At 36.1% G+C, this 24,740-nt stretch overlaps 2 protein-coding genes across 2 annotated transcripts in view; one reads left to right on the top strand and one right to left on the bottom strand.

The window, feature by feature from the left end:
• The window catches only part of LOC139717372 (5'-nucleotidase domain-containing protein 1-like), a 311,234-nt gene that overhangs the window by 9,472 nt on the left and 277,022 nt on the right, over nt 1-24,740 (bottom strand). Inside the window, exon 4 of the mRNA XM_071628878.1 lies at nt 2,332-2,414. Coding sequence (XP_071484979.1) covers nt 2,332-2,414 — 83 coding nt within the window. The remainder of the gene's footprint in view (nt 1-2,331; nt 2,415-24,740) is intronic.
• Nucleotides 3,824-8,134, top strand: LOC139717384 (uncharacterized). Its single transcript, XM_071628886.1, has 2 exons — nt 3,824-3,924; nt 6,777-8,134. The coding sequence occupies exon 2, from the start codon at nt 7,030-7,032 to the stop codon at nt 8,083-8,085; it is 1,056 nt and encodes a 351-aa protein (XP_071484987.1). The 5' UTR covers nt 3,824-3,924; nt 6,777-7,029; the 3' UTR covers nt 8,086-8,134.

Here is a 24,740-nt window from a genome sequence, read left to right as displayed (position 1 = left end):
GACATGGCATCCAAGTCGGAACACTGAGGGCGCCATCACCACAAACTGTTGTGTCCTTCATGTAGAATGACCACCCATACACCTCCTTAGCAAGTCTGAATAAAATCCGTTGAGTAACAATCAAGTTATTGCATATATAAGCACATTTGCAAATTTTGACATGATCAGGGTGACCTTTGACCCTGTAAAAGGTGGAACAGTGAGGGCAGCATTATCAATAGGTATAAACGTAGGTGTATAGATTTGACTATGATACATTAATACATAGGCCTACCAAATTTGAAAAAAAAAAATCGGTCAAGAAACAAGGCCAGCGTACGTTGCACACACAAGCAGACCCTGTTAAATTGACCTTATTTTCATGTATAAAGACAGAACAAGCGAGGGCGCCAACACCAGAAACAACAGACATCTTTGTTGTACCATAATACACCTTCATGCCAAATTTGAAGATGATCTACGAAGAACTGCAGCCAGTAGAGCGCTCTCACAAGAAAATCTCTGTGGCGGACGCGGATGCAGCGGACGCAGCGGTGCAACGAGGCCAAATCCATAGTATCCTCCGAACTCTGTTCGGGGGATACAATTAGGAAATTTAATTGAAATTTGCACAAAAGTGAAACATAAAAAAAAAGGATGAAGTATAAATAATACACTCAAATCTGTTATACATTCATTTATTTTACTATTAAAAAAAAAAGAGGTACGGTATGCAGAATGTACCGGTATTGAGTTACCTGGTATATGTAACAATAAAAATACCTGTTAATACACACACAAATTACAATGGGTGGGACTGTATTGCACATTTAGGGGAAGTTACTATGATTACTTTGTTAAAATGTGTAGATTATTGAGGTTTATGGGGAATGAAAATATGGTGAAGTTATTCAGCATGTTAATGCATGCAGTTAGTTATAATAGTATTAATCAATTTCATACCTTTAACAGAATTATTGTCCTTAAATCTAAGCTGCACACAGAAACAGTCAAACCGCCATTTTGAATTTCAGAGTGAACAAAGTAACTTTCTTTTTTGTAACTGAGAGGGCACCAGGCAATTTTCTCTATCAATTAACCTATAAGCTTGCGACAAGCTTGCGACAAGCTTGCGACAAGCTTGCAAAGATTTTGATTGTGGCCATACAGTTGCAGTAAGCTTGCGGTAAGGTTGCAGAATTTGCTCTAACAATTTACCCACAAGCTTTAGCTTGGGACAAGCTCACGAAGATTTTGACTGCATTTTGCATGCTTGCGAAGTTCTAACCCGCAAGCTTGCAGCAAGCATGCAAAGATTTTGATCACAGTTCACAAGCTTAAGTAAGCTTGAGGAGTTTTCTTTAACAACCTGCAAGCTTGCGACAAGCTCACAGAAATTCTGATAATGGCCTGCAAGCTTGTGGTAAGCTTGCGGAGATTTCTGCATTACTTGCAAGCTTACGGCCAGCTTGCAGAGCTGTTAGTTGTCTCACCGCAAGCTTGTCATAAGCTTGCACAGCTTTCATATGGTCTTGCAAACTTATCTGCAAGCTTGCGACACAATCTGCAAGCTTGCGATTATTTTTGCAATCATATCTGCGACCTTGCAATCGTCCACAAGCTAATGGTAAGTTGCTGCAAGCTTACCGCAAGCTTGCAGCAAGCTTACCGCAAGCTTGCAGCAAGCTTACCAGGGGATGCCAAGTTTGTATCATGCTTGCAGTAAGATGGCAATAAGCATGCGCAAGCTTGCACTCTTTAATACAAGCTAATTAAGGTTGCCGCAAGCTTACCGCAAGCTTGCTGCAAGCTTGCCGCAAACTAAGATTTTTATAAGGGCAGGTCGCCAACCAACAGGTGATATCTTTATAAAGTGCATTATACTGCATACTCACCAACATTTCTACAGTAACATTCTGATGTGGTAAAGGGAGATTTTTTAAAACTTACATTTGCTTTATAAATACTTTTCTTAAATTTTCAGTTTCCAAAAATTAATATCAATGTGATTCTATGTGTCAAGGAGTTAAATATGATACATGTACCTCTATGAATTCAAAATCAATTAGAATTTTTGTTTTGCCTTCTTTATTCACATTCTACAAATTCTGTTATTCATAAAACTACATACAAATATCAAAATTTGAAATCACCGCTGTTGGAGGGTAATTTCTATTTTCTCTGAATGCCCTGAAGAACTTGACAAGTTAAAAATAATATTTTTGTATTGTCATGTTAGCTTGATCAGCAATACAAAAAAAAAAGAAACAGACTTTGCATCATATATCACATTTAAAGCCCCAATAAAACATTGAAAAAAATGCTGGCAACAATCAATTCATCAAGGATTACCTCTTTGTCAATGATGTCCACAATCCTGGCACAAACCACACATCCTGGCATATCAAAGTAGTTCTCAAAGTAACGGAAGCTACCTGCAGTGAGAGATTTGACAGGAAAGAGAGTAGAACCAATGAGAGATCTTCTAATTGAAAATGACTACTTCGTCGCAAGTTTGCTGCAGGCAAAGACAAACAGGTAAGGACCCTTGTGAATACTTCACAATGAAGTTACATCGTCATTCATAACTTACCCATATAATATTAATACTATAATAGACATTTTCTTTTTCCGTGTGATTACCCCTGAGGACAAACTTCAACAAGATCAATACATCATGGCTGCCAACATTAGGACCAAAATATATCTGTATTTTAAATAAATTGTATATAGATTTCAAAAGGCTCAACTTTAACAGTATCTCAGTACTGGGAGCCATTAGAAATTGATGTCAATTTATCTTTTGATGGCTGGATTGGGTAACAAAGATTCAAGGAGGACTGCATTATTTTCCTTTTCTTTTGAACCAACCTATCTTTTTTTTTTCAAGAACAAAATTTTCAAATTCAAAGCCTTGAGTGGCCTGAACGGACCACAAGAGAACAAAGTTTGTGTCAAGTTGTAATATACAATTTATATAAATTTTCTAACAAATCACAGACAGGACCATGTCCACCAACAACAATTTTGTTGATTTATGCCATCCATCATGGGAATCATGCTAACAAAAGTAATGATTCAAATTGAAAAGCTGATTATAGACTCCTCTGAAAGTAGTAATTCATAGAAATAATTGTTACAACAAATGGTAATGTTTTTCATTAGTACATTAGCCATAAACACTCTGCTAACTTAAATCTTTCACATGCTATATACTCTTTTGTTCATTAGGAAAGGGAGGCAGACTTTTCTCCACACTACAGTGCAAATCACTCACTACACTACATGTACATCACAAAAATACAAAAGAGCACACTGTAGTCAGATAATACTCTAACTTTTATCTTGCAAACATCTATCTTGTAGCAACGCATGATGCATTCATTTTGCTTTACTTGGTATTCCAAGTCTCCTCATACAGCTCCCATGTGAGGTGCATGGATCACTTGATCCAATCTGTGCAAGGCCCTGTTTCACAAAGCTGTTTCATAAATTCATGCATGACTTTAAGAGCGACTGGAATATGAAGTGCCAATATGTGTGCTCATCTTTTGTTCCTTACATTTTCACAAAATATGGCTGTACAAACATGGATGTCAATGTTTAATCTACATACACATCAGGGCACTTTCAACTAAAAACATGTGTTAACACGTAAGAATAATCAGACAGTATCATCTATTCTGCATATTTCAACTTTTTAGCTGATGACATTAACATTGATTAGGAAACCCACTTGGCCTGCCATATTCAAGTCATTCATAACGTCATGCACAACATTACAAAGGCTTTATGAAACAGGGCCCAGGTCGAGTCGGAGTTCAGACTTTGGGAATTCCCCACATTGTGGCATCCATCAAGCGCAAGACATTCCGTACAGATACGAGGGTAAACAGGTACAATTGTACAGGTACAGACAAGAAAGCAGGAAAATTGTCAAAATGGGTGAGTACATATTCTTTTTTTTCTACATTTACTGAATCAGTGCATAAAGCTCACGGTTTGTGCAGACAAACGTGCATTTAGGGAAGAAATCAATGTAATGATTAAACCATTCTACTTATTCATAACTGCATTTTACAACAACAAAAAAAGTTGACCCAAATGTTACATGTAGTAAAAGACACATTCTGCATTGTAGCAACTGCAGACATTTTAGAAGAAACATAATTTCTTTTCCATCTAAAACAGTCATAGAATAAAGCCCAATTAAATTCTTCACCTTTATCTCTACTGTTGTAGTTCTTACTCTTAAATTTGCACTATGCCTATTTAAGTTAAATTGAAATATATATATATATATATATGTGACCCTGCACCTCAAAACAAACAAAAAGTCGCCAGACATGAATTTTTAGCTAAGACCATATTCTGAAAGAGCAGACTATAAGCTTTAAAATGATGTATAACTTAAATCAAATGGACTCTCCTAACCTATCTAAATATTGGAAAGAAAGCACAAACTCAGGAAAAGTGTGAACTGAGAAAAGAGGCTCTGAAGTACAGTGTCTATTCAAGCGCTTAATCTTTACCAAACCGTGCTGGCTGTGCGATGAATGGGACAAAAAACAGGAAGTAAACCACCAGAGTTACAACAATGAAGGGATTATCAGATTAAATTGAAATTAAGCATGCCTCATTAACACATTCTGTCCATAATTAATGCAAAATTTCAAAGCAGTAGCACTATCCTATCAAAAGTTATTAGAGTTCAAAGTGAAGAGTGTGGACAAGGTTTTTCATAAATGAAAAAGGGATTCTAAAGACACACCTAATCACACTATTCTACCAAAAATGGTCGAGATAAACTGCTAGAAAACACACTTTCCTGCCCGTTTTATGATACCAAATTTTAGCATAATGTAAAAGAAGACCCGCTCTTTTAGAAAATATGAAAAAGTCAAGTTCGGCTAGGTTGACACATTCCACTTATTTTCAGTCCTCGCGCAAAAGGCAGTGTGTGCGACTTTATGTTCGTTTTGAGGTGCACGGTCACATATATATATATATATATATATATATATATATATATACATATAGTGCATCATTTTTCTTTATTGATCATCACTTCACCTCACTACATGCAATAACAGTTCATGGTCTCACACACATATAACTTTTTTCCTCACACTTTTTCTTTTGTGGTTGGCAAGCAAGTCTATGCTAGTATATATAGTGATATGATATTACAGCATGCTATATATACAGTGTAATATAGTAATATAATATATCAATACAGAAATGGCATGAAAAATGTTGCAAAAATAATCCTGAAACCATGAACTCCTGATAGGCAATTCATTCCCTGCAGTGGAAGTCCTCACATCGCCTGACTATAAGCTTCTTACATTAATGAAGAATTTGCCTCAATCTGTTCAACTAACCTACCACAGACGTGGTATGAAAGGTGGCCATCAGACAAACAATGTCTAAGAAAAATTAGCTTTGAAGTCCTAAGGCAGTCACCACGAAGAAGACAAGGCATTCAAACATATGGGCTCAAATTCACAAAGGTAGTACAATCTTTGTTGCATGGTCTATTTCATTACGAAATAAGTCATTTCATTGACGAAAATGTTGTCATTTGGTTATGAAATGATCATTTTGTTGACGAAATGACTGATTTTGTAAAGAAATATTGACACTTGGCTCTCCATACAAAACTACGGTCTTTGTCCATGGTTTGAAAACCATGGACAAAGATTGTACCACCTTTGTGAATTTGGGCCAGAAGGTCAATCAAAAATACATGTAACATCAGAGACTCAAACTCTCTTGCTTTTGGCTAGAGATCTCCTGCTTTGAAGCCATTTTTTAAAACATTCATGTTCGATTTTGAATTTCTTCCACCCTGGCTATGTGTTTTGTCCTACAAGTCCTGTTTACCTTTGGAAACAGTGATTAAAAAAATATTAAAGATAATCTCATGTGATGCATACAGTGAATGTTTAGGTCTGTTGTATCACAAAACGTCCTACAAATTGTACCACATAAAATTTTTGCAATAAAGCCTAAAATATAAGGAGATATCAGTATTTTTCTCATTTAAACCATAACTGCAGACGGTTTAGACTGGCAACATTTTTATTATAATTATTGTTCACATTTTGTCTATCTAACAATACTTCATATTGATTATACAGATTCAAATTTTTACAGTGGTCGTTTCTATCCCAAACTCACATTTTGGAACTATTTTAAACCACTAGTGCTGGGTTTTTGTTTCATCTGCAAATGGTAAATTATGCCTTTAAGATGTGCTTACTCCCATTCTAGCTTTACCTAAATTAGTTTGTTATACGTTGAATAAAAAAAAAAGAAGAAGACTAAGATAGCCAAAGAAAACATATATAACGACCCAGCTGTACAGGACATTGCACTCATGATATGTGCTACATGTGCATATTATGTGCATGTTAATGCAATCTAAGTCCCCAGTGTCCTAAGGGGTCCATGCAGGATCAACTCCAGTTTAATACATGCTTCAAGGGTTGGATTCTCTGTAACATACATGTGTGATACAGAAAGAAAAAGGAAGTGTAATTCAACTATTCTAAAAAGAGTACTAAATTCAAGCTAGAAATGGTCACTTCATCACACTTTTGATTATCAGACAAACATCCATTTTCAGAGTTTTCACCATAATTGCTCTATCTGGAATTTAGATTAGACTTTTATAGGGTTTGCAACTTTATAAAATAAATCCAAAAGTTTGCTAAGTATTCTCACTGTTGCTGTGTGCAGATATTCTATTCAAAATATTCACATTAACATACAATATATTCTTCTTCTTGCAGGTATATGTTATAAAAAAAGATTTTCCTGAAACTCTACTGAAGGGTGCACAACTGACTTTTAAACAGTGGATAACAGTCCTGGTGTTTTCGTCATGGCAGAGCTTTGACACAAAAGTTGGACTAATGTGACTGCAGATTATTTTGAAGCTCTCGCGAGACCCTGTTCTTTGGGCATCAAACTTCACCAACTCTGGCAAGCTGAACACAATGTTAACATCTGTCTCAATCAAATGCAAAAAAAGCTTTTGAAACTATGGGAAATCAATGCAGTTCAAAAGCAATGCACAAGCTCATAGTGGCATCAGTTCTGTTCACATATTTCCTACCACATGTCTTAATGCAGTCATTTTTTAAAGAAGGGCAAGATGCATTTGTGGAGTACTCATTCCCTGATATCAACCCTTCAAGTGTTGCTGTTGAAATAAGAAAAGGCTCCACAATAATATTTGAAAGGACTAGAAAGGAAAACTTGAATGCCCAGCAAGCAAACAGAATAAGGATATCCAAGGAAGCAAGGGATGAAGATACACTTGTGAGACTGAGTATCATCAACATCACAAGAGAGGATGAAAGTGTATACTTTTGTGTTCTGTATGACAGTCAGGGGGCCATGGTTCTGGACAGCCAAGAAAAGCTTATAGTGGTTGAATTTCCCCCAGGACCAGCCAACTGTAGCAGCATTGAATCATCTGAAGCCTCTATCCAGGACTATCTCGGCAGTGACGATACTTGGACTGTCATCAAATGTCATGCTACTAGGGGTACACAGTTCGGCTACATTGCCTGCTTCAGTCCTGATCTCAGGTTACCCCCTTTGAACATGCATTCTAACAGAACTCATTTGATTGGAATGTTCTGGGCCAAAAAGAACAAGCCTGTATTCTGCTGCTCTGCTACGTTTAGGAATGATGTGGACAGGTGCACATGCACTGAGTATAAGAGTCACAAGGAACAGGCCCTTTGCTCCTTTACACCCAATGAAGAAGAGTTAATCACAAGTGCATACCAGCCTGACATGGCGACTCCTTCAAAGCCATTTGTATCTAACTCACGACCTACTGATGCCACCCCATTGCAAGGACAACAATGTCACAACATTCTTTGCACTATAAAAATTGTAGGGATAACACTTATCTGTGAAGCATTGATCATTCTTTTGTTATTGGCATTGAAATGTTATGTGTCAAACACTGTAAAAGAAGTAGAAAAGAAAGCCAAGTCCAATGAAAATTTGGAGGAAGTACTCGAGCGAGTCATGTCAAAAGACTATAATGACAAATTACATGACCACATGCTCACAATGCCCTGAGCCCTGCCATCTTTGTAACAAAAGTTTGACAAAGCATATAAAGATGCAAATATTGGCATCTGTCAAAAAAGTTGTTATATTAAATGAAATGATCCTCTTTACATATTCCATAGAGCTTATGTGTGCGAAATATGGGGGCAATATGGGGACAATATGGGGACAGTCCCAGAAGAGCTATTTTTTCACCCTTGACCCTACTTTAAACAGCTATAAGATGGCATCTAATTAGAAAGTTGTTACTTCATGAAACAATCCACATGACATGGGCTAAACATGTGCAGGTCAGTGATAGGTCATGTAGTTACTTTTGACCCGACCTTGCACAGGCAATTAAGATGGCATCTGAGCAAAAAGTCACTTTTTTTATGGAATGGTGCAAGTGACATGATATACATAAGTGCAAAATCTTGCCCCTGTAAGGAATAACCAAGATACAAGGATTTCTGACCTTTAAAACTCATTTTCTTTGCCCAAGATGGTGTCTGACCAGAGTAATTCAGGGGCGAATTCTGTAAAGTGGGGGGGGGGGGGGGGGGGGGGGCAGCTAATATTTCAGGTGCTAGTTCTGGGTTTCATTTCATTTTTTTCTTTTTATTTCCTTTGTTTTTAATGATAAATAAAGGGGGGCATGCGCCCCTTGCGCCCCCCTCTGGATCCGCCACTGTAATCATTATAATGAATGAGGAATAAGGCATGTCCATATGTCCGTATGTGTGCAAAAATATTTGGGCATTCCTACATGTATTTTCCATGATCTAAGGTGTACCTTTGGCCCTAATTTGCACAGCCAAGATGGTGTCTGAGCAAAAAGTAGTACTTTTATGATGATGAATCTTGTAACATGGCTTGCAGTGTCTATGTGTGTCAAATGTGATCCTGCACCACAAAACGAACAAAAAGTCACCAGACATGGATTTTTAGTTAAGAGCAGATTCTGAAAGAGCAGACTTCAAGTTTTAAAATGACATATAACTCAAATCAGATGGACTCTCCTAACCTATCTAAATATTGGAAAGGAAGGACACACTCCAGAAAAAGTGTGAACTGAGAAAAGAGGCTCTGAAGCCTTGGGTCTATTCAAGCATTAAATCTTCACCAAACCATGCTACCTGTGCATGAATGAGACAAAAAAAAAAAAAACAGGATGAAAACCACCGGTATAACCTCAATGAAGGGATTCTCAGATAAAGCTTTAATTGAGCATATTCTATTAACACATTCTGTCCATGATAAATGCCAACCTTCAAAGCAGTAGCATCATTCTTTCTAAAGTTATTAAAGTTACAAGTGAAGAGTGTGTCTACAGGATATTTTTAAGAAATGAAAGGGGGACTCTAAAGACACATCTAATCACACTATTAAAAAAAACAGTGTTCGAGATAAACTGCTAGAAACACACTTTCCAGTTTATTTTATGACACCAAATTTTAGCACAATGTAGAAGAAGACTTGCCCTTTCAGAAAATATCAAAAAGTCAAGATTGACCAAATTGACCTTTTTCACATATTTTCAGTCCTCACATAGAATCAGTGCGTGCGACTTTTTGTTCATTTTGTTATGCATGGTCACAAATGTGGAGGTGATACCACATATTACACTATTGAAGACATATAATGCAGTATAATTAAATGTCTAACCCTCTTTGGACAACCAAGATGGCACCTGAACAAAAAGCAGTTATTTTCTGAAATGACCCTTGTAACATTGTCTATTTATATTTGCAAAGTATTGGGGTTTACAACACATACACTAATGCCAAAACAAAGATTCACCTTTTATCCATTTTTACACAGCATCTGAGCAAAGTCCTTACTTTTGTGAAATTATTCTTGCAACGAGGTCAACATGCATGCAAAATATCAGAACGATAAGGCATGTACTTTAATACCAAGATGCAGGATGAAGTATTAATGACCTTTGACCCTTATTCACACAGCCAAGATGGTGTCTGGTGTTCAAGTAGTTGTTACTTTATGAAATGGTGTTTGTGATATGGACTAAATATGTGCAAAATATTGGGTTACAGAGTCTGTTGTTCTTGAGCTATTGCTCAGAAAGTGGAAGAATGAAAGAAAGAAAGATTAAAAAGATAGTTTAGCTATTATAATATAAAAAAATAATTAATAAAAAAAATCAGAAAAAGATAAAGTTCAGAAAGGGAAAATAACACATTAGAAAAGGAAAAGAAAAAAAATGTTAGTATTACAAACAGTAAAAAAAAAAAAAATGGCAAGCACGAGTATCAAACACTTGACCCCTGAATCTGAATTCCGATGCACTACTAGTACTCATTGTGTCACATCATCATGCTAAGTATTGTGTATCACACAATTATCACTTTCAATGTCCACATGTGACATTATCTAACATCAAAATCATTATAAATTTGGTAAATGTGTAGCAGATCAACATTCATTTATGTGACAATGCATAAAGAGATATGCAGTGCATTTTTAAAAACTCTTAACAGCATAAAATGCAGGGTGCTTATACACTGCTATAGGTTTATACACATAGCTTTTCAACATCTACTGTAGATGCCAAGGTCAGTTACTGTCTGGAAAGTCACATGAAGTCTGGTTTGTATGCTAAAATATAATATACAAATATATTTTGCTTTGAGAGTTTCTTGTTAAAACTACGGGCAGAGGTGACTCCAAAAGAACTATTCACTGAGGGGTGCAGACCGAAGTGAATACCGGTAGTTCTTTTTGAGGCACCAAGGCCTACAGTTTCAACAAGAAACTCGAAATTAGGCAAAGTATATTTGTTTTATATTTTGGATCAAAAATTTTAACAAAAGAAGGGGAAATGGGGGGAAATGCAAAGCGAGAAGTCGTATGATGGATGCGATGTTGTGAAGGGATCCTACATTAAGAAGCATGTTGCTGTGCACAATGTCGGACCTGCTTTGTGATGTTTGTTAAAAATGTTAAATTTACAAGGGCAACGCACAGTATAAGGTGTGAAGCAATGAACAATGTCAGAATTTAATATTGTTTTTATGTCGTCACAATTGTTTTATTAGAAATTGATACATTTCACAGAGTGACGGTACTAGCAGTGCGCAATGTCAAAATTGCTTTGTGGCGTCACAATTGTTTTGCTAGAAATTGTTACATTTCACAGAGTGACGGTGCAAAGCTTTGCACAATTTCAGAATTGCTTTGTGACATAATTTTGCAAATACATGCTGTAGTATACTAATTGCAAAATGTCGTCATAGAAGTAACGTCATTTTGCAAATAGCACTTCATGGAGTGTCAACTTTCTGAAATAACTGAAAATACCTATAATCACGTGAAGCTCTTTCAACCAATCACCAGAGGATAAATTTTTGATCGAAAGTATAATTACGAATAATTACTGTATGTCAGCTAATCATTATGCAGTTACTTAACGTATGCAGTACTTTATAACCAATCAAAATAGTTTTGCCTTTGTGACTGTTGAGATTTTCTAGCCTAAACTAGTCTACTACTTGGTCTATGTAGTGTCTTACACTAGTTTTGTTTACTTGTGGAGGCCTTCTGTTCTGCAGTTATCCACTGATCTTTACTCGTTGAGAATGGCCTGATTTTGCTACAGCACGCATTTCCAACAGACACCTGCCCGAGTATGCTCGGGACTCGCCCTCAACGGGCTAATGTCAGATTTATATTGGACTGCACTTATTATGTTGGACATTCCCAACCTCAGTTGGTACCAGGCACTCCTATGACACACCATTACCAGGGACTTCCATTGACCATGCCATCGACCTAGCTAGCCTGTAGATACGCTACATGTTCATCGTACTCCTGACTGAACACTGCCAGCGTACCACACACGGCTAGGCTATCGACTGTATCGTGTTTGTGGCTACACTGATGTATTGAACCTGCCATCAAGACTCGTGCATGGGGGTTCCTTGTTCCTTTGCGTTCGACAACACCTATACATCAGTGGCTACCACCCAGTTCACTTCTATCGTCAGCGGCCATGGTTTGATTCTACGATTGCAAGCGCCAAGACTACAGTAGACGGACTGCTATACCGACATACAGTGGTGCTAGTGCTGGACAATCCTAGCAACTTACTGGTGTTTCATAGCGACCATACTCTGAACTGTGATACTGGTACTGGTAGCTCTAACTACAGAAGTTATACACAATGTATGTAAATCACAGCGGCGGCCTTCCGCTGTATAAATAGTGCCTGTAGTCTCTGGTTGAGCGTACTGTAGCCTTAGGGTAGGCTACTTGTAATCTTGAATATTGTTAGCCTCAGTTTTTATTTGTTTTTGCCTCATTTTTTGTTGCTTACAATTTATGTGTGCTACCATTTAAGCAGTGGCCTTCCGCTCTATAAACAGTGCGATCAATTTTCCAGCCGAGTATAATATGAAAGCTATTGTGTATTGAGACTGTAAGACATGCTGTGTTAAAATGAAGCATCTGGAATTTTGGTACATGCCTGCTGAATAAATTGTTTCAGCTAGACCTAGAACTGCATATCAGTTGTACCAAAGCTTTTGTTTGGAGTAATGCAAGCCTACCTGTGAATCCAGAAATCAAAAAGTGTGGGGTGAATGGGCATGCTAATTCATTGGTCTTTTGGAGTTGAACTGAGAGTCAAAACATTTGTGAATTCTTGTGTGCGAGTGAATTTTTAAGTTGAGTGCGCAATATTACTTTTTTTGTTACAATATTCATCCATTATCACTCACTAATATGATAGTTCATACACTGAAACGCTAAGCCAACCAATCATCTCCAGAAATGTATTGAGAATAACATTCACATAATGGTTCATGAAAAAGGAAAAAAAATGAAATGCTGAAAATAGTCTACAACATACACTTGAGTGAAGATTCAACTTTGATGTTTTGTAAGCCTTGAAGCCCCCCCCCCCCAAAAAAAAAAAAAAATCTACTTTACATGTTCCAAGTGACTTGCTTCAAGACAGAGGGGAAAGAAAGGAGGAAAAAGTACTGTTTCTTTTTAACAAGGAAAGGATGAAGGGTAAGAATTCATCACACCTTGATTACCTTTGGTATCTGTTCAGGTGTGTTTTTCATTACTCCTCCGCTGAAGAGCATAAAGGTTTACATTACCTAGCACTTGACATATATTTTCCATAAAATAATCACAAAAAGCAACAAAATTGATTATTTCAGTATAGTTTTGGAAAATATTGAATACAAAAATTGAAGTTAATTTCAGAAAATACTCCATAGAGTCATGAGGCTTGTTATGCATGTAAAGTAGAGATTTCCAAGTGAGGCATTATTCAATTTGATGCACACAAATAATAAAACCTGTTTAGACAAATTTGTTGAAAGAAGCAATAAACAATTATCAAATTTGTGAATTTATAATTTATAATTGTCAATAAGACCAAGCCATCAACCATAATTAAGCAAATCACTTCATTTAAACAGTCTGCATATAATCTAAGACAAGCAATATTAGAATCAAAAGTACCCTATCAAAGGACAACTTATCATTGTGACAAACTATGGGACCGTCTTCAAGATAATGTTAAACAAAGTGTATCTATCTCCATTTCTAAAAATGAGATTAATCGACGATATAAAAATGTACTGTCCACACTGGACTGTAGATATATTTGCTTTTCTTTCAGTCAATCACACTGGATTCATACTTGGCTTAATTTCCTACTGTTTTTGTCAAATAATTCTGCATATTTTGTTTTTGCTTTTTTGTTTTTGTTTGCTATATATATGTAGGGATTGTATGTGTACTTTTGTAATTGTATGATTTTGAAGACTACATGGACTTGAATAAAAGTCGCTGAAGTGAGTGAACAATGGTGGAATAAACTTGAGTTAACTCATCTCAAATCCTAACTAATGTCCTATCTAATGTCCTAACTAATATTTTGCTGCTTGACAAGTATACGATCAGGTCAGGGACAATTACAAATTTACATTATGATTACATGTAAAGCTGTTACAGTTTTGGGAATATATCAGTAAAACTGATTGAATCGTGTAGCAGGATAAGAATAGACATAGATGTTAAATAAAAAACAAACAAACAAATGTGTGCAATTGACAAAAGATGTCATAAAAACATGAATAGAGCATTAAGTGAGAACATGATATTGGGTAACATACTTGCAGTGTAATTTTGTGAACCGGAAATCTGTGTGATTATTAAAGCCTACACTGCTGCATATCATATGAACACTTTTCTTTGGTATTCATCGAAAAGTTAGACTGTGTCTTGTTATTTTATGTGATTGTCATGGTCTATTCTACATTGCAGTAGGAAATACATGACAACATCAGAAATTAAACAGCAGTACTTAACAAGACCTTCATCACCACATAATATTGTTATTCACACAGTACACAAACATTGACATGAAAAACTTTAAATAACATCAACATTAGTATGATTGTTTGCTCAATCTGTATTAGCATGAAGATGAACTGTTCAATTCATGAAATTCTTTCGTCGAGATGTTTTCATTGCAACTGATTGACAAATTGCCCAACATTGATGTGAATAAGCACTGAATTGATCAGTGTTTTTAGTGGTAGCCACGATAAAAAATCATGAACATACGTACTTGAGCAGGATTCGAAACTACAACCGCCTGATCTCCGGACAGGCGTCATCTCCACTAGACCAACGAGCTTTCACCTGACAGCAAGTGTTGGTTCTAATCCTTATAGCATGCAGCAGGTACTGCGTAATTATTCAAATTCATGAAATTCTTCTGTTGAGATGTTTTCATTGCAACTGATTAACAAATTGCCCTATATCAACGTAAACAAGCAATGAATTGATCAGTATTTTTAGTAGTAGCCATGACAAAACATACATTTTGTAATCTCATAAAAATATGTTTTCTGGTAAATCAAATACAGGATCATTTCAGCATAATGTAATTGATATAATTAATTGAAAAGGGTTGAGAATAAAGAACATGTTTATGATAGGTACATTTAGCTATATCGCTATTCATTAAAATTTATAAATGTATCTTCTTATATATTCCCATAATGTGTATTCTTCTGTGAATTATGCAGAACCAAAATCTTTCCCTCATTTCATTAATATTCTTTTGTCTTTTCAGTAAACTACTTGTTACACTTCCCACATTGTAAAAAGACCACAATATAACATAGATATCTCTGCACGTATCTTTTAATTGTATTGTCTGATATATATCACGTAGAACCAGTCCATAAATCATTCAGTTTACTCTTTTTATTGTATTGCAGTTAGAATCAAATTTTGTAAAACAATTCTATCATATATAGCCACCTTATGAGGTGCACAGACCACCTCATAAAATACAATGTAAAGCGCATCAGAGCTTTTTATTGACTTCGAGGCTCTTCCAGCAGCACCTATCCAGTGCGAATCATCCCATACAGATACTCAGGTACATGAGTAAAGGTGTGGAACAGAAAAGAAAGCAAGGAACTGGTAAATGGGGTGAGTAGCCTACACTACTTGTGCTTTCATAGTTTCCTTGCAGAAAAAGTGAATTCTACAGCCAAAGAAGTCAGCTACATGATGTATTCAAACTCTTCTGGTTGTACATACCATTGCATCATTCTAGCAAAAATTTGACACAAATGTTACAAAAAGTGACAGATGCCTATTGCACTGCAGCAAGGGCGGCAAATACATATAAAAGAGTTGTCATTTCTTTACTTGTGCAAAGTAAATCAAGCAGTGACACATTCAAAGTTCCAACAAATTCTTACATGTTTATTTGCACTGTTGAAGCACTTGCTCTAAATACACTTTCCAGAAAGTCATTATAAATCAAAATCAGTGTCATATTATTCGAATTGCAATCTACATTTAACTGGTTGCAGACAATGGCAATAATGGCATATTTACTTATTGTATACAGGTGATGATACAATGCAGTGAGAAATGTTTCATTGGTAGGAGATTGTTACTTCTCATCATATGGATGTATTCATGTGCATGTATGTAACTGCCCAGCTAAAAACCCACAAAAAAAGGCCAAACAGTGAATTTCCTCTTTTCTACATAGTGGAAATAGTGCAACCTTTAAGCATTGAAATGATGTATACTTTGTTAAAACTTGGGCCACCCTAAATGCATTCTACAATTGTTTGAATTAACAGAGAATCAGGAGATGCAATTTAAAAGAAAAGGGAAAAAGAGAATTTAAACCTGGGGTGACTCTGGTGTACTGTGCAGATGTCTCGATAAAAAACGTATACGGTCAAGAAAAACATCTTTATACATCTCAAAGAAGATTTTGGGCATTTGTACACAAAATGGTCAATTCAAAATACTATACAGTTGTACAGTGTAGTAACACGCTACAGTACATTATAAAAAAGTAATTCCACACATTCTGAGACATGCAAATAAGAAGGATTTGATAATCACACTTCTACAAACAGAAAAATTGCAATTACAAAGTTTTCATCACGACCAACTATTTAGTGTTTTTCCTGGATTCAGAGTTTGCAACTTTACTATACAGTGATTAAGGGTGACAATCTGTGTGTACAGATTCTATTCATTCACATTCATCTATGTTTATCCCTGCAGGTATCACAGTTCATCATTCCACAAAAAGACTTCCTTGAAGCTCTTCCAAGCAGTGTGCAGCCTACTTGAAGTTCTAGACAGAGTAAAGTAGCCCTGGTGTATCGTAACAAAACTTTGACATAATAGTCAAGTACTGATGTGATCACAAAATGATCTCAGTGCTCTCCAAAGACACTGTTCTCCGGATGTCAAAGTTTAATGACATTGAAGCCTGAATAAAGCATGCGCATCAGTCTCAATTAAATTTAAAATGCATCCAAAACTAAGCGGCCATCGATATCGTTCACGAGGAGTGTGTGAACTTGTCTTGGCATTGGTTCTTTTCACATATTTCCTACCAGCTGGCTCAATTATGTCAAGCTTTAAAGAAGGACAAGATGCACTTGTTGAGTACACATTCCCTGATATCGCCCCTCAAAGCGTAGCTGTTGAAATAAGGAAAGGCTCCACCATATTATTTGACAAGACTGGAAAGGAAAACTTAGAGGCTCCACAGGCAAAAAGAATAGAAATATCCACAGAAGCAAGGGGTGAAAATACAGTTGTGAGACTGAGTATCACCAACATCACAAGAGAAGATGAGAGTGCATACCTTTGTGTTCTTTATGACAGTCAGGGGACTACGGTTCTTGAGAGCCAAAAGAAACATTTATCGGTTGACTTTCCGCCAGGACCAGCCAACTGTAGCAGCACTGAATCATCTGAATTCTCAATCCAGAACTATCTCGGCAATGATGAAACTTGGACTGTCATCAACTGTCAAGCTAAAAGGGGTACGCATGCTGGCTTCATTGCCTGTTTCAATCCGGATCTCAGGTTGCCCCCTTTGAACATGCATTTTAACAGAACCCATTTGATTGGAATGTTCTGGGCCAAGAAGAACAATCCTGTATTCTGCTGCTCCACTACGTTTAGCAATGATGTGGACAGGTGCACATGCACCGAGTATAAGAGTCACAAGGAACAGACCCTTTGCTCCTTTACACCTAATGAAGAAGAGTTTATCACAAGTGCATACCAGCCTGACAAGGCAACTCCTTCAAAGCCATCTGTATCTAACTCACCATCTACTGATCCTACCCCATTTCAAGAACAATATTATCAGAATGACATTCTTAAAACTATGCGAGCTATAGAGATAATTACTCTCTGCGTGGCACTGATAATTTTTTTCTTAGTCAGTGTCACACTTAACTATGTGTTAAGCACTGAAGAAGAAGTACACAAACAAGCAGAGGCAAGAAGAAAGAAAAAAGAAGAAAAAATGAGGGAAGAAGAAAAAGAGAAGGAAGAAGAAAAAAAGAGGGAAAAAAAGAAAGCCAAAAAATGAAGAAAAATAAGGGGAAAAAAAAGAAAGCCACACAATGACGCCATCAAAAAATTAACAAATGACGGATAGTCATCTCCTGGAAATGTCATGTCCACAAAGTATCTTAGCTATCTATTATATACTAAACCTCTAAAGGTTATCACCAGTTGTTTACACAACTCTCTCCAGAGAGAACTACCCAGCATCCTCTTTTCAGGACTTCTTTTCCTTATCCTACTCTCTAACTTCTCTTTGCCTAACCGCAGAATCTTTCCTCTTTCAAATTTTCTTCTGTCGACACAACCCTTTCTGTGGTCCTTTCTAAGACTTAACCCGTTGAGGACGAGTCCTGAGTATACTCGGGCAGGCGTCTATGGGAAATGCGTGCTGTAGCAAAATCAGTCCGTCCTCAAAGGGTTAAGAGTTGTTTGTCAGGACTAATTTCTCAGTTTTTCCCCCCATGTCAGGACCACACTTTAATATATCTCTTCCACATTCCTTCTTTCTCAAGAGCTCTTTTAAGGACTACAGCTTTCAATATTGCTTTCTTTCCCACAGGAATCCTTCCTAGGACTAACTCCCCCTCCTTATTTTTCCAACTTTCAAATTGCACTCTGGTTCCACCTTCCTCATTGTTTGTCAACTATTTTTTTCAATGGAACCAACAATTACAAGCTCTTCTTTTGCGGTTCATTCATATTTCACATCTTCTCAAGATCAGTCTTTCATGTTGACTTGTAATGTAGTCACAATTTTCTAGTTACAGTTTATTGTACATTTTGCTTTTTGTATAGTGTTTACTGTTTGCCTTGTAAGCAAATCAGACCATTATACAGTCAAATATGTTAATAGATTTGATGGAAATGTCTATTGAGTCTCTAGTGTAAGACTGGTGCAGTTTCATTAATAAAATCAAAATGAAATAGAATAAGATGCAAACTTTTTTTTCTTATAATTAAACGAGCATTGATCATGTTCTGCCTTAATCTCACCCTCTGGTCGCCTACAGGGGCTTTTATGAATTGACACCAACATTTAATTTTATTTGTTGCATTGCTGGTGAAGCTTATTAAAGGAGATATAATGGTGTATCACAATGAAGTTCTGCCATTCAATGCATTTGATGTTACACATATTTGTTTAATTCATTTTTCACTGGGTACATTCATGTTTGACTGGGTGGGGGGCTTTGAATGGCCTCTTTGAATTATTTTACTAGTATGCTGTGAAATTTGATATGTGAACCAATTTCTCTTTCAAATGCCTATACGTGACATTATTTCAAATCAAAAGCAATAAAAATCTGGTGAATGCATTGAGGATAATATTCACAAAATGATTTAGGCAAAAGAAAGAAAAAATTAAATGCTGAAAATGGTCTTCTTCAACAAACACTTGAGTGAATATTCAATGTTGATGTGTTTGTAAGCCTTGTAGCAAAAAAAAAAAGGAATTGCTTCATGAGAGAGGGGAAAGAGAGGAGGAAGAAATACTGCTTATGTTAAACAAGAACAAGATGAAGGGGGAAAAACTCATTGCTTCTTTATTATCTGTTCAGATGTGTTTTTCATTACTTCTCCACTGAAGAGCATGAAGGTCTACATTACATAGCACTTGAAATACCCATAAATAATCACTAAGAGCAACATAATTGATTATTGTCGTATAATTTGGAAAATATACAAAAAAAAAATTGAAGTAAATTTCAGAAAATGCTCAATACAGCCATGAGATTTGTTGTGAATATAAAGTAGAGATTTCCAAGTGAGGCAATATTCAATTTGATGCACAAAAAAAAAAAACTACTTAGACATATTTGTTGAAAGAAGTGATAAACAATTATTATATTCATGAATTTATGATTGCAAATTAGATCATGCCACTGATAATAATTAAACAAATCATTTTATCTAAACAGTTTGCATAATTATAATTTAAGACAAGCAATACTAAACTAAAACGTACCATATCCAAGGACAACATATCATGGTGCCAAATTATGAAGCAGTCTTTAAAATGATCATAAACAAAGTGTATCTTTCTCTGTTTTGAAAAAAAATGAAATGAAAAGACATTATGATACATATATTGCACAGAACTGTAAGATAATATTTTTTTCTATCAGTTGATTGCACTGGATTCATAAATGGTTTTACTTCCTATTGTTTCTGTCATATAATTGTGTATAATTTGTTTTTGAATTTTGCTCGGTGTTTGCTGTAAATGTGTATGAATTGTACTTTTATAATCTTATGACTTCTTTTAAACTACATGGATTCAAAGGGAAAAAAAATATCATTGGCTGTGTTGCCGAAGTAAGTGAACACTGCTGAAATAAACTAGACTTTAACCCATTTTAAATCATTATTCATGTGTGGCTGGTTGACAAGTGTCAGGTCAGGTCAGGGCCATTTACGAATCTATGTTATAATTACTGATCAGATTGTGTAGCTGGATAAGAGTAGATATAGCTGTGAAATGAAACATAGATAAATGAGTGCAATTGACTACAGATGTCAGTGAAACATGTATAGAGCATAAGGTGAGAACATGACATTGGGTACAATACTTTGACTTTGTGAACAGGAAATCTGTGATTGTGAAAGCCTACACTGCTACATATTATATGAACAACTTTCTTTTTGGTATTTATTAAAGAGTAAGACCTTGTTATGACTTTAATGTGATTACTTCATGAAACTGACTCCAGGTGAATTTAAAGAAAGAGCTGGCCTGGAATTTGAATCTGCATCACATATTGTTTATTGGGCATTGGTACTACTACTGTACTGAACCCAGTTTATTTCAGTGATAAGATAGTGTTCAAACAAATACCCAATTCCTCAACACTCTTTCATTTTCTCCTAACCCATTGAGGACGAGTCCGAGGTTACTCGAGCAAATTTCTATGGGAAATGCCTACAGTGGCAAAATCAGACCGTCCCCAATGTATTCATCAATATCATCTATTAGCCTCAAATAAGGCGAGTTGTAAGAATTAAAGGATTTTAATGAAACGAATCAAGAGAAAACAGAATTATTCATCGAGTAGCAGCAAAAATGAAAAAGATTTAAGAAGACCTTTGTACATACACACACAACCGCACTCTCTGTCTACACACACACACAACTACTTCTTATACAGTTATTGCACATGGTCATTACATCTTAGATTTTGATTAAATAGGATTCCAAGAAATATAATTAAAAAAATGTCTTTTACCCACAGCTGACCATCTACTATTTGTTGTGGTTTTGGGGTTGCTTGGTCTCACAATATATCAAGCTAGTCTTCTAAATTCATATTCAGCAACAATGAATTACATTTGGACATTTGAACCACACGACAGGCAATTTGTGTCATTTGGTATTCAGAATTTGGTGTTGAGAATTAAACCAACACTTGTAAATTAAGTTTGGAATACAATACATTAGTGTCATCGGCAAAAAGGAAGAAACTGTAGGAACTTTAATAAATAGAAAGTTTTCGTAAGTGTTATGTATCAAAATTCATGGATGTTTCTATTTCTACATCCTAGTAATGGACTGCTTCATTCACCTTTACTAGCTAGCTTTACATAATTTTTCCATAACATACTCATTTTTCTGTTTTAAAAAGGAACACCCACATTTCATTGCACTCATAACATTTGAATTTCCTGTTTTTCATCAATCTGTACATCTTACTCTTTATACTAAATAAATATTTCACAATACAGCACAGATGATATTTTTAGTTGGTCTGATATCTATGGCATGTTGAACCTTAAGTCAACATCATACTGCACTTAGGACCAAAGTCACCCCATGAGGTGCAATGATCACCTCATCAAATCTAAGATCAGGTCAAAGTATACCAGACTTTGATTAGAGCACCCACCCATTGCAAAGTCATTCCTTGCAAACACTCAGGTAGACAGGAAAAGATGCCGAACAGAGAGGAACGCAAAAAACTTGTGAAATCGGTGAGTTCACTACGTTTTGCACTAACTGAATTCTTGAGAAATGTTCATGATTTGATATGCTGACAAAAGTGCACTTAGCAATTAATTCAATAAAATCATTAGACCTTCTGGTTTAGACACCATGGCAATACCTTTTCAAAAAGTTGACATAAATGTTACACACAATAAAAAGACACCTACATTGCAGCTTGGGCTGCAGGTAAAGTTTGTAAAGTGTGTAAATGCTATTATTTCCTTAATGCTAAAACTAGAGCAACTACTTACAGACCATAGTTCAAGAAAATTTCTTACATGTTTATCTGTACTTTTGTAGCTCTTACTCATCACACAGTTTTTGCCATCTCAAAATTAAATCAAAATCAATGTCATATTTTTCTGCTTGAAATCTATGTACATGTACTTTCAAGTGGTTGCAGAAGACAAGAAATGGTGTGTAGTCTTCATGTTCATGTATAGTGAGAAACGTTTTGAGTTTGTTGTTGTTTCTTATAAAAATACAAATAATTACCGCAAGTTTATTTACTTTTTTCTGAATGCAGACAAGATTAATCTTCTAATTTACAGAGTATATGAAATATGTCACAATATGTACTGAATGAAACAGTAAAAGCCCGAAATGAGATTAATTTTATGACAGTGGAAGTTTCTAAATTTCTCGACAAAATTGCAAATGATGAAAATTCGTCTTCCCTAAGTTACAGAAGTGATATAAAAGGCAATCATTTTATAAACAAACTTTGAGGGAAATGAGCTTTGAAGTCCATTACCAGTGAAGTATGGGGATTGCAGCAAACACAAAAGGTCACTTCAAACTATATCTGTGCCATGTTATAAAGAAAAAGAAATGTACATTTCTATGAATTATCAACTGACTTTTCTGAATTAGACTCTGCAAACAGAAAATAGTCACTCACATTTTTCTTTGCAACTTTATTATTATAAAGTGTTCTAATGGTGGATAAGAATTGTTGGTGTAGAGCATCATTCCACTTATCATGTATATTACATATACCTATTAATTCATATTGCCATACAATATGCTTCTTCTTGCAGGTATCAGAGTCCATTAATCTACAACAAACATCTTTGGATTTTCTCCTGAAGAGACTACAAATGACATATAGACAAGGAGAATCAGTCCTGAAGTTTTTATCATGGCAAAGCTTTGACACTAGAGTTTCAGAATCAATGTGATCGCAAAACTTCCTGAAGCTCTTCTGAGATACCATTATTTGGACATCAAACCTTACTGACTCTGGAAAGCTGAATACAATGTGAATATTTGTCACAATTGAATGTAAAAAGCTTCTGAAACTATGGAATATCAGTGCAGTTCACACGGAGTGCGTAAGCTCATTGCGGCATCAGTTCTGTTCACATATCTCCTACCAGGTGTCTTAATGCTGTCAAGTTTTACAGAAGGACAAGATGCACTTGTGGAGTACACATTCCCTGATATCGCCCCTCAAAGTATAGCTGTTGAAATAAGGAAAGGCTCTACCATATTATTTGACAAAACTGGAAAGGAAAACTTGAATGCTCAGCAGGCAAACAGAATAAAGATGTCCACAGAAGCAAGGGGTGACAATACAGTGGTGAGACTGAGTATCACCGACATCACAAGAGAGGATGAAAGTGCGTACCTTTGTGTTCTATATGACAGTCAGGGGACTATGGTTCTGGAGACGCAAAAGAATCATATATCAGTTGAATTTCCCCCAGGACCAGCCAACTGTAGCAGCACTGAGTCATCTGAAGTCTCTATACAGAACTATCTCGGCAGTGATGATACTTGGACTGTCATTAAATGTCATGCTACGAGAGGTACGCAGTCTGGCTACCTTGCCTGCTTCAATCCGGATCTAAGGTTACCCCCTTTGAGCAATCATTTTAACAGAACACATTTGATTGGAATGTTCTGGACAAAGAAGGACACTCCCGTATTCTGCTGCTCTGCTACATTTGAAAATGGTATGGACAAGTGCAAGTGTATGGAGTACAAGAGCCACATGGAACAGGTCCTTTGTTCATCTAAACCCAACTCAGAAGAAATGAACACATGTGTATGCCCAGCTGCTCCAGTGATAACTCCTTCACAGCCACATGTACCCACCTTGCAGCCTGCTACTCAATCCCAATATCAAGAACCAAGCTGTCAGGATGACACTCTACAAACTTTAAAATTTGTTGAAAAACAGTTGTTGCAGCATTCGCACTACCCAACAGTCATTCTCTCTTTGACAGCAGCTATATTTGCCATAGTGATAGTTATATTACTGATATCAGTATCAGTAGGCCTAAATAATTGTAGGGAAAAAAACAAACGGATCTGAAAAACGCTGATGGCTGTGCCAAGTCAATCTAGTTAGAAGGCAGATCATCAAAATTGGTCAAAACCATAGAATTTCTGTGTTTGGCCATAATGTTGTAGTTTAATGTTTTGTCTATCATCTGCCAAAATTTCAAAGCTAAATAAGCAAAGAAAAAGCAAGAAATTAGCATCTTTCTGGGCCATGATTTTCCGACTTTCAACGGAACAGAAATTCGTCCGAAGATTTGGATTTAACGCCTTGGATAGACTCCGCCCCTAGCAACGAGGGAGTGATCTTATTGGTCAGTGCATGGCATCTTCGTTACTGATTGGTCATGCGTGGACCGCTGGCGTCAGCTTGAATGAACATCACAGAGGTTGCTATGAGCAAACCTTCTATTCTCAAGAGGGGAAAACTGTCTTACTTCTTCTTGATCACAATCAGAAAGAAAACTTTGAAGGCAGTTTTCTCGAAATTCCTAGATTTGATTTCCTAGACCACTCCACATGA

Source organism: Diadema antillarum, unplaced genomic scaffold (genome assembly GCF_040938485.1).
Source record: "Diadema antillarum isolate AM-2024a unplaced genomic scaffold, OU_Dant_1.0 scf00000007, whole genome shotgun sequence".
Taxonomy (NCBI): Eukaryota; Metazoa; Echinodermata; class Echinoidea; order Diadematoida; family Diadematidae; genus Diadema; species Diadema antillarum.
The sequence above is the reverse complement of the archived record's forward strand: the minus strand, read 5'-3'. Positions and strand labels throughout refer to the sequence as shown.

Bases quoted from the DNA above. Each gene is read 5' to 3' on its own strand.
- LOC139717384 (XM_071628886.1), top strand. From the start codon at position 7,030: ATGGGAAATCAATGCAGTTCAAAAGCAATGCACAAGCTCATAGTGGCA.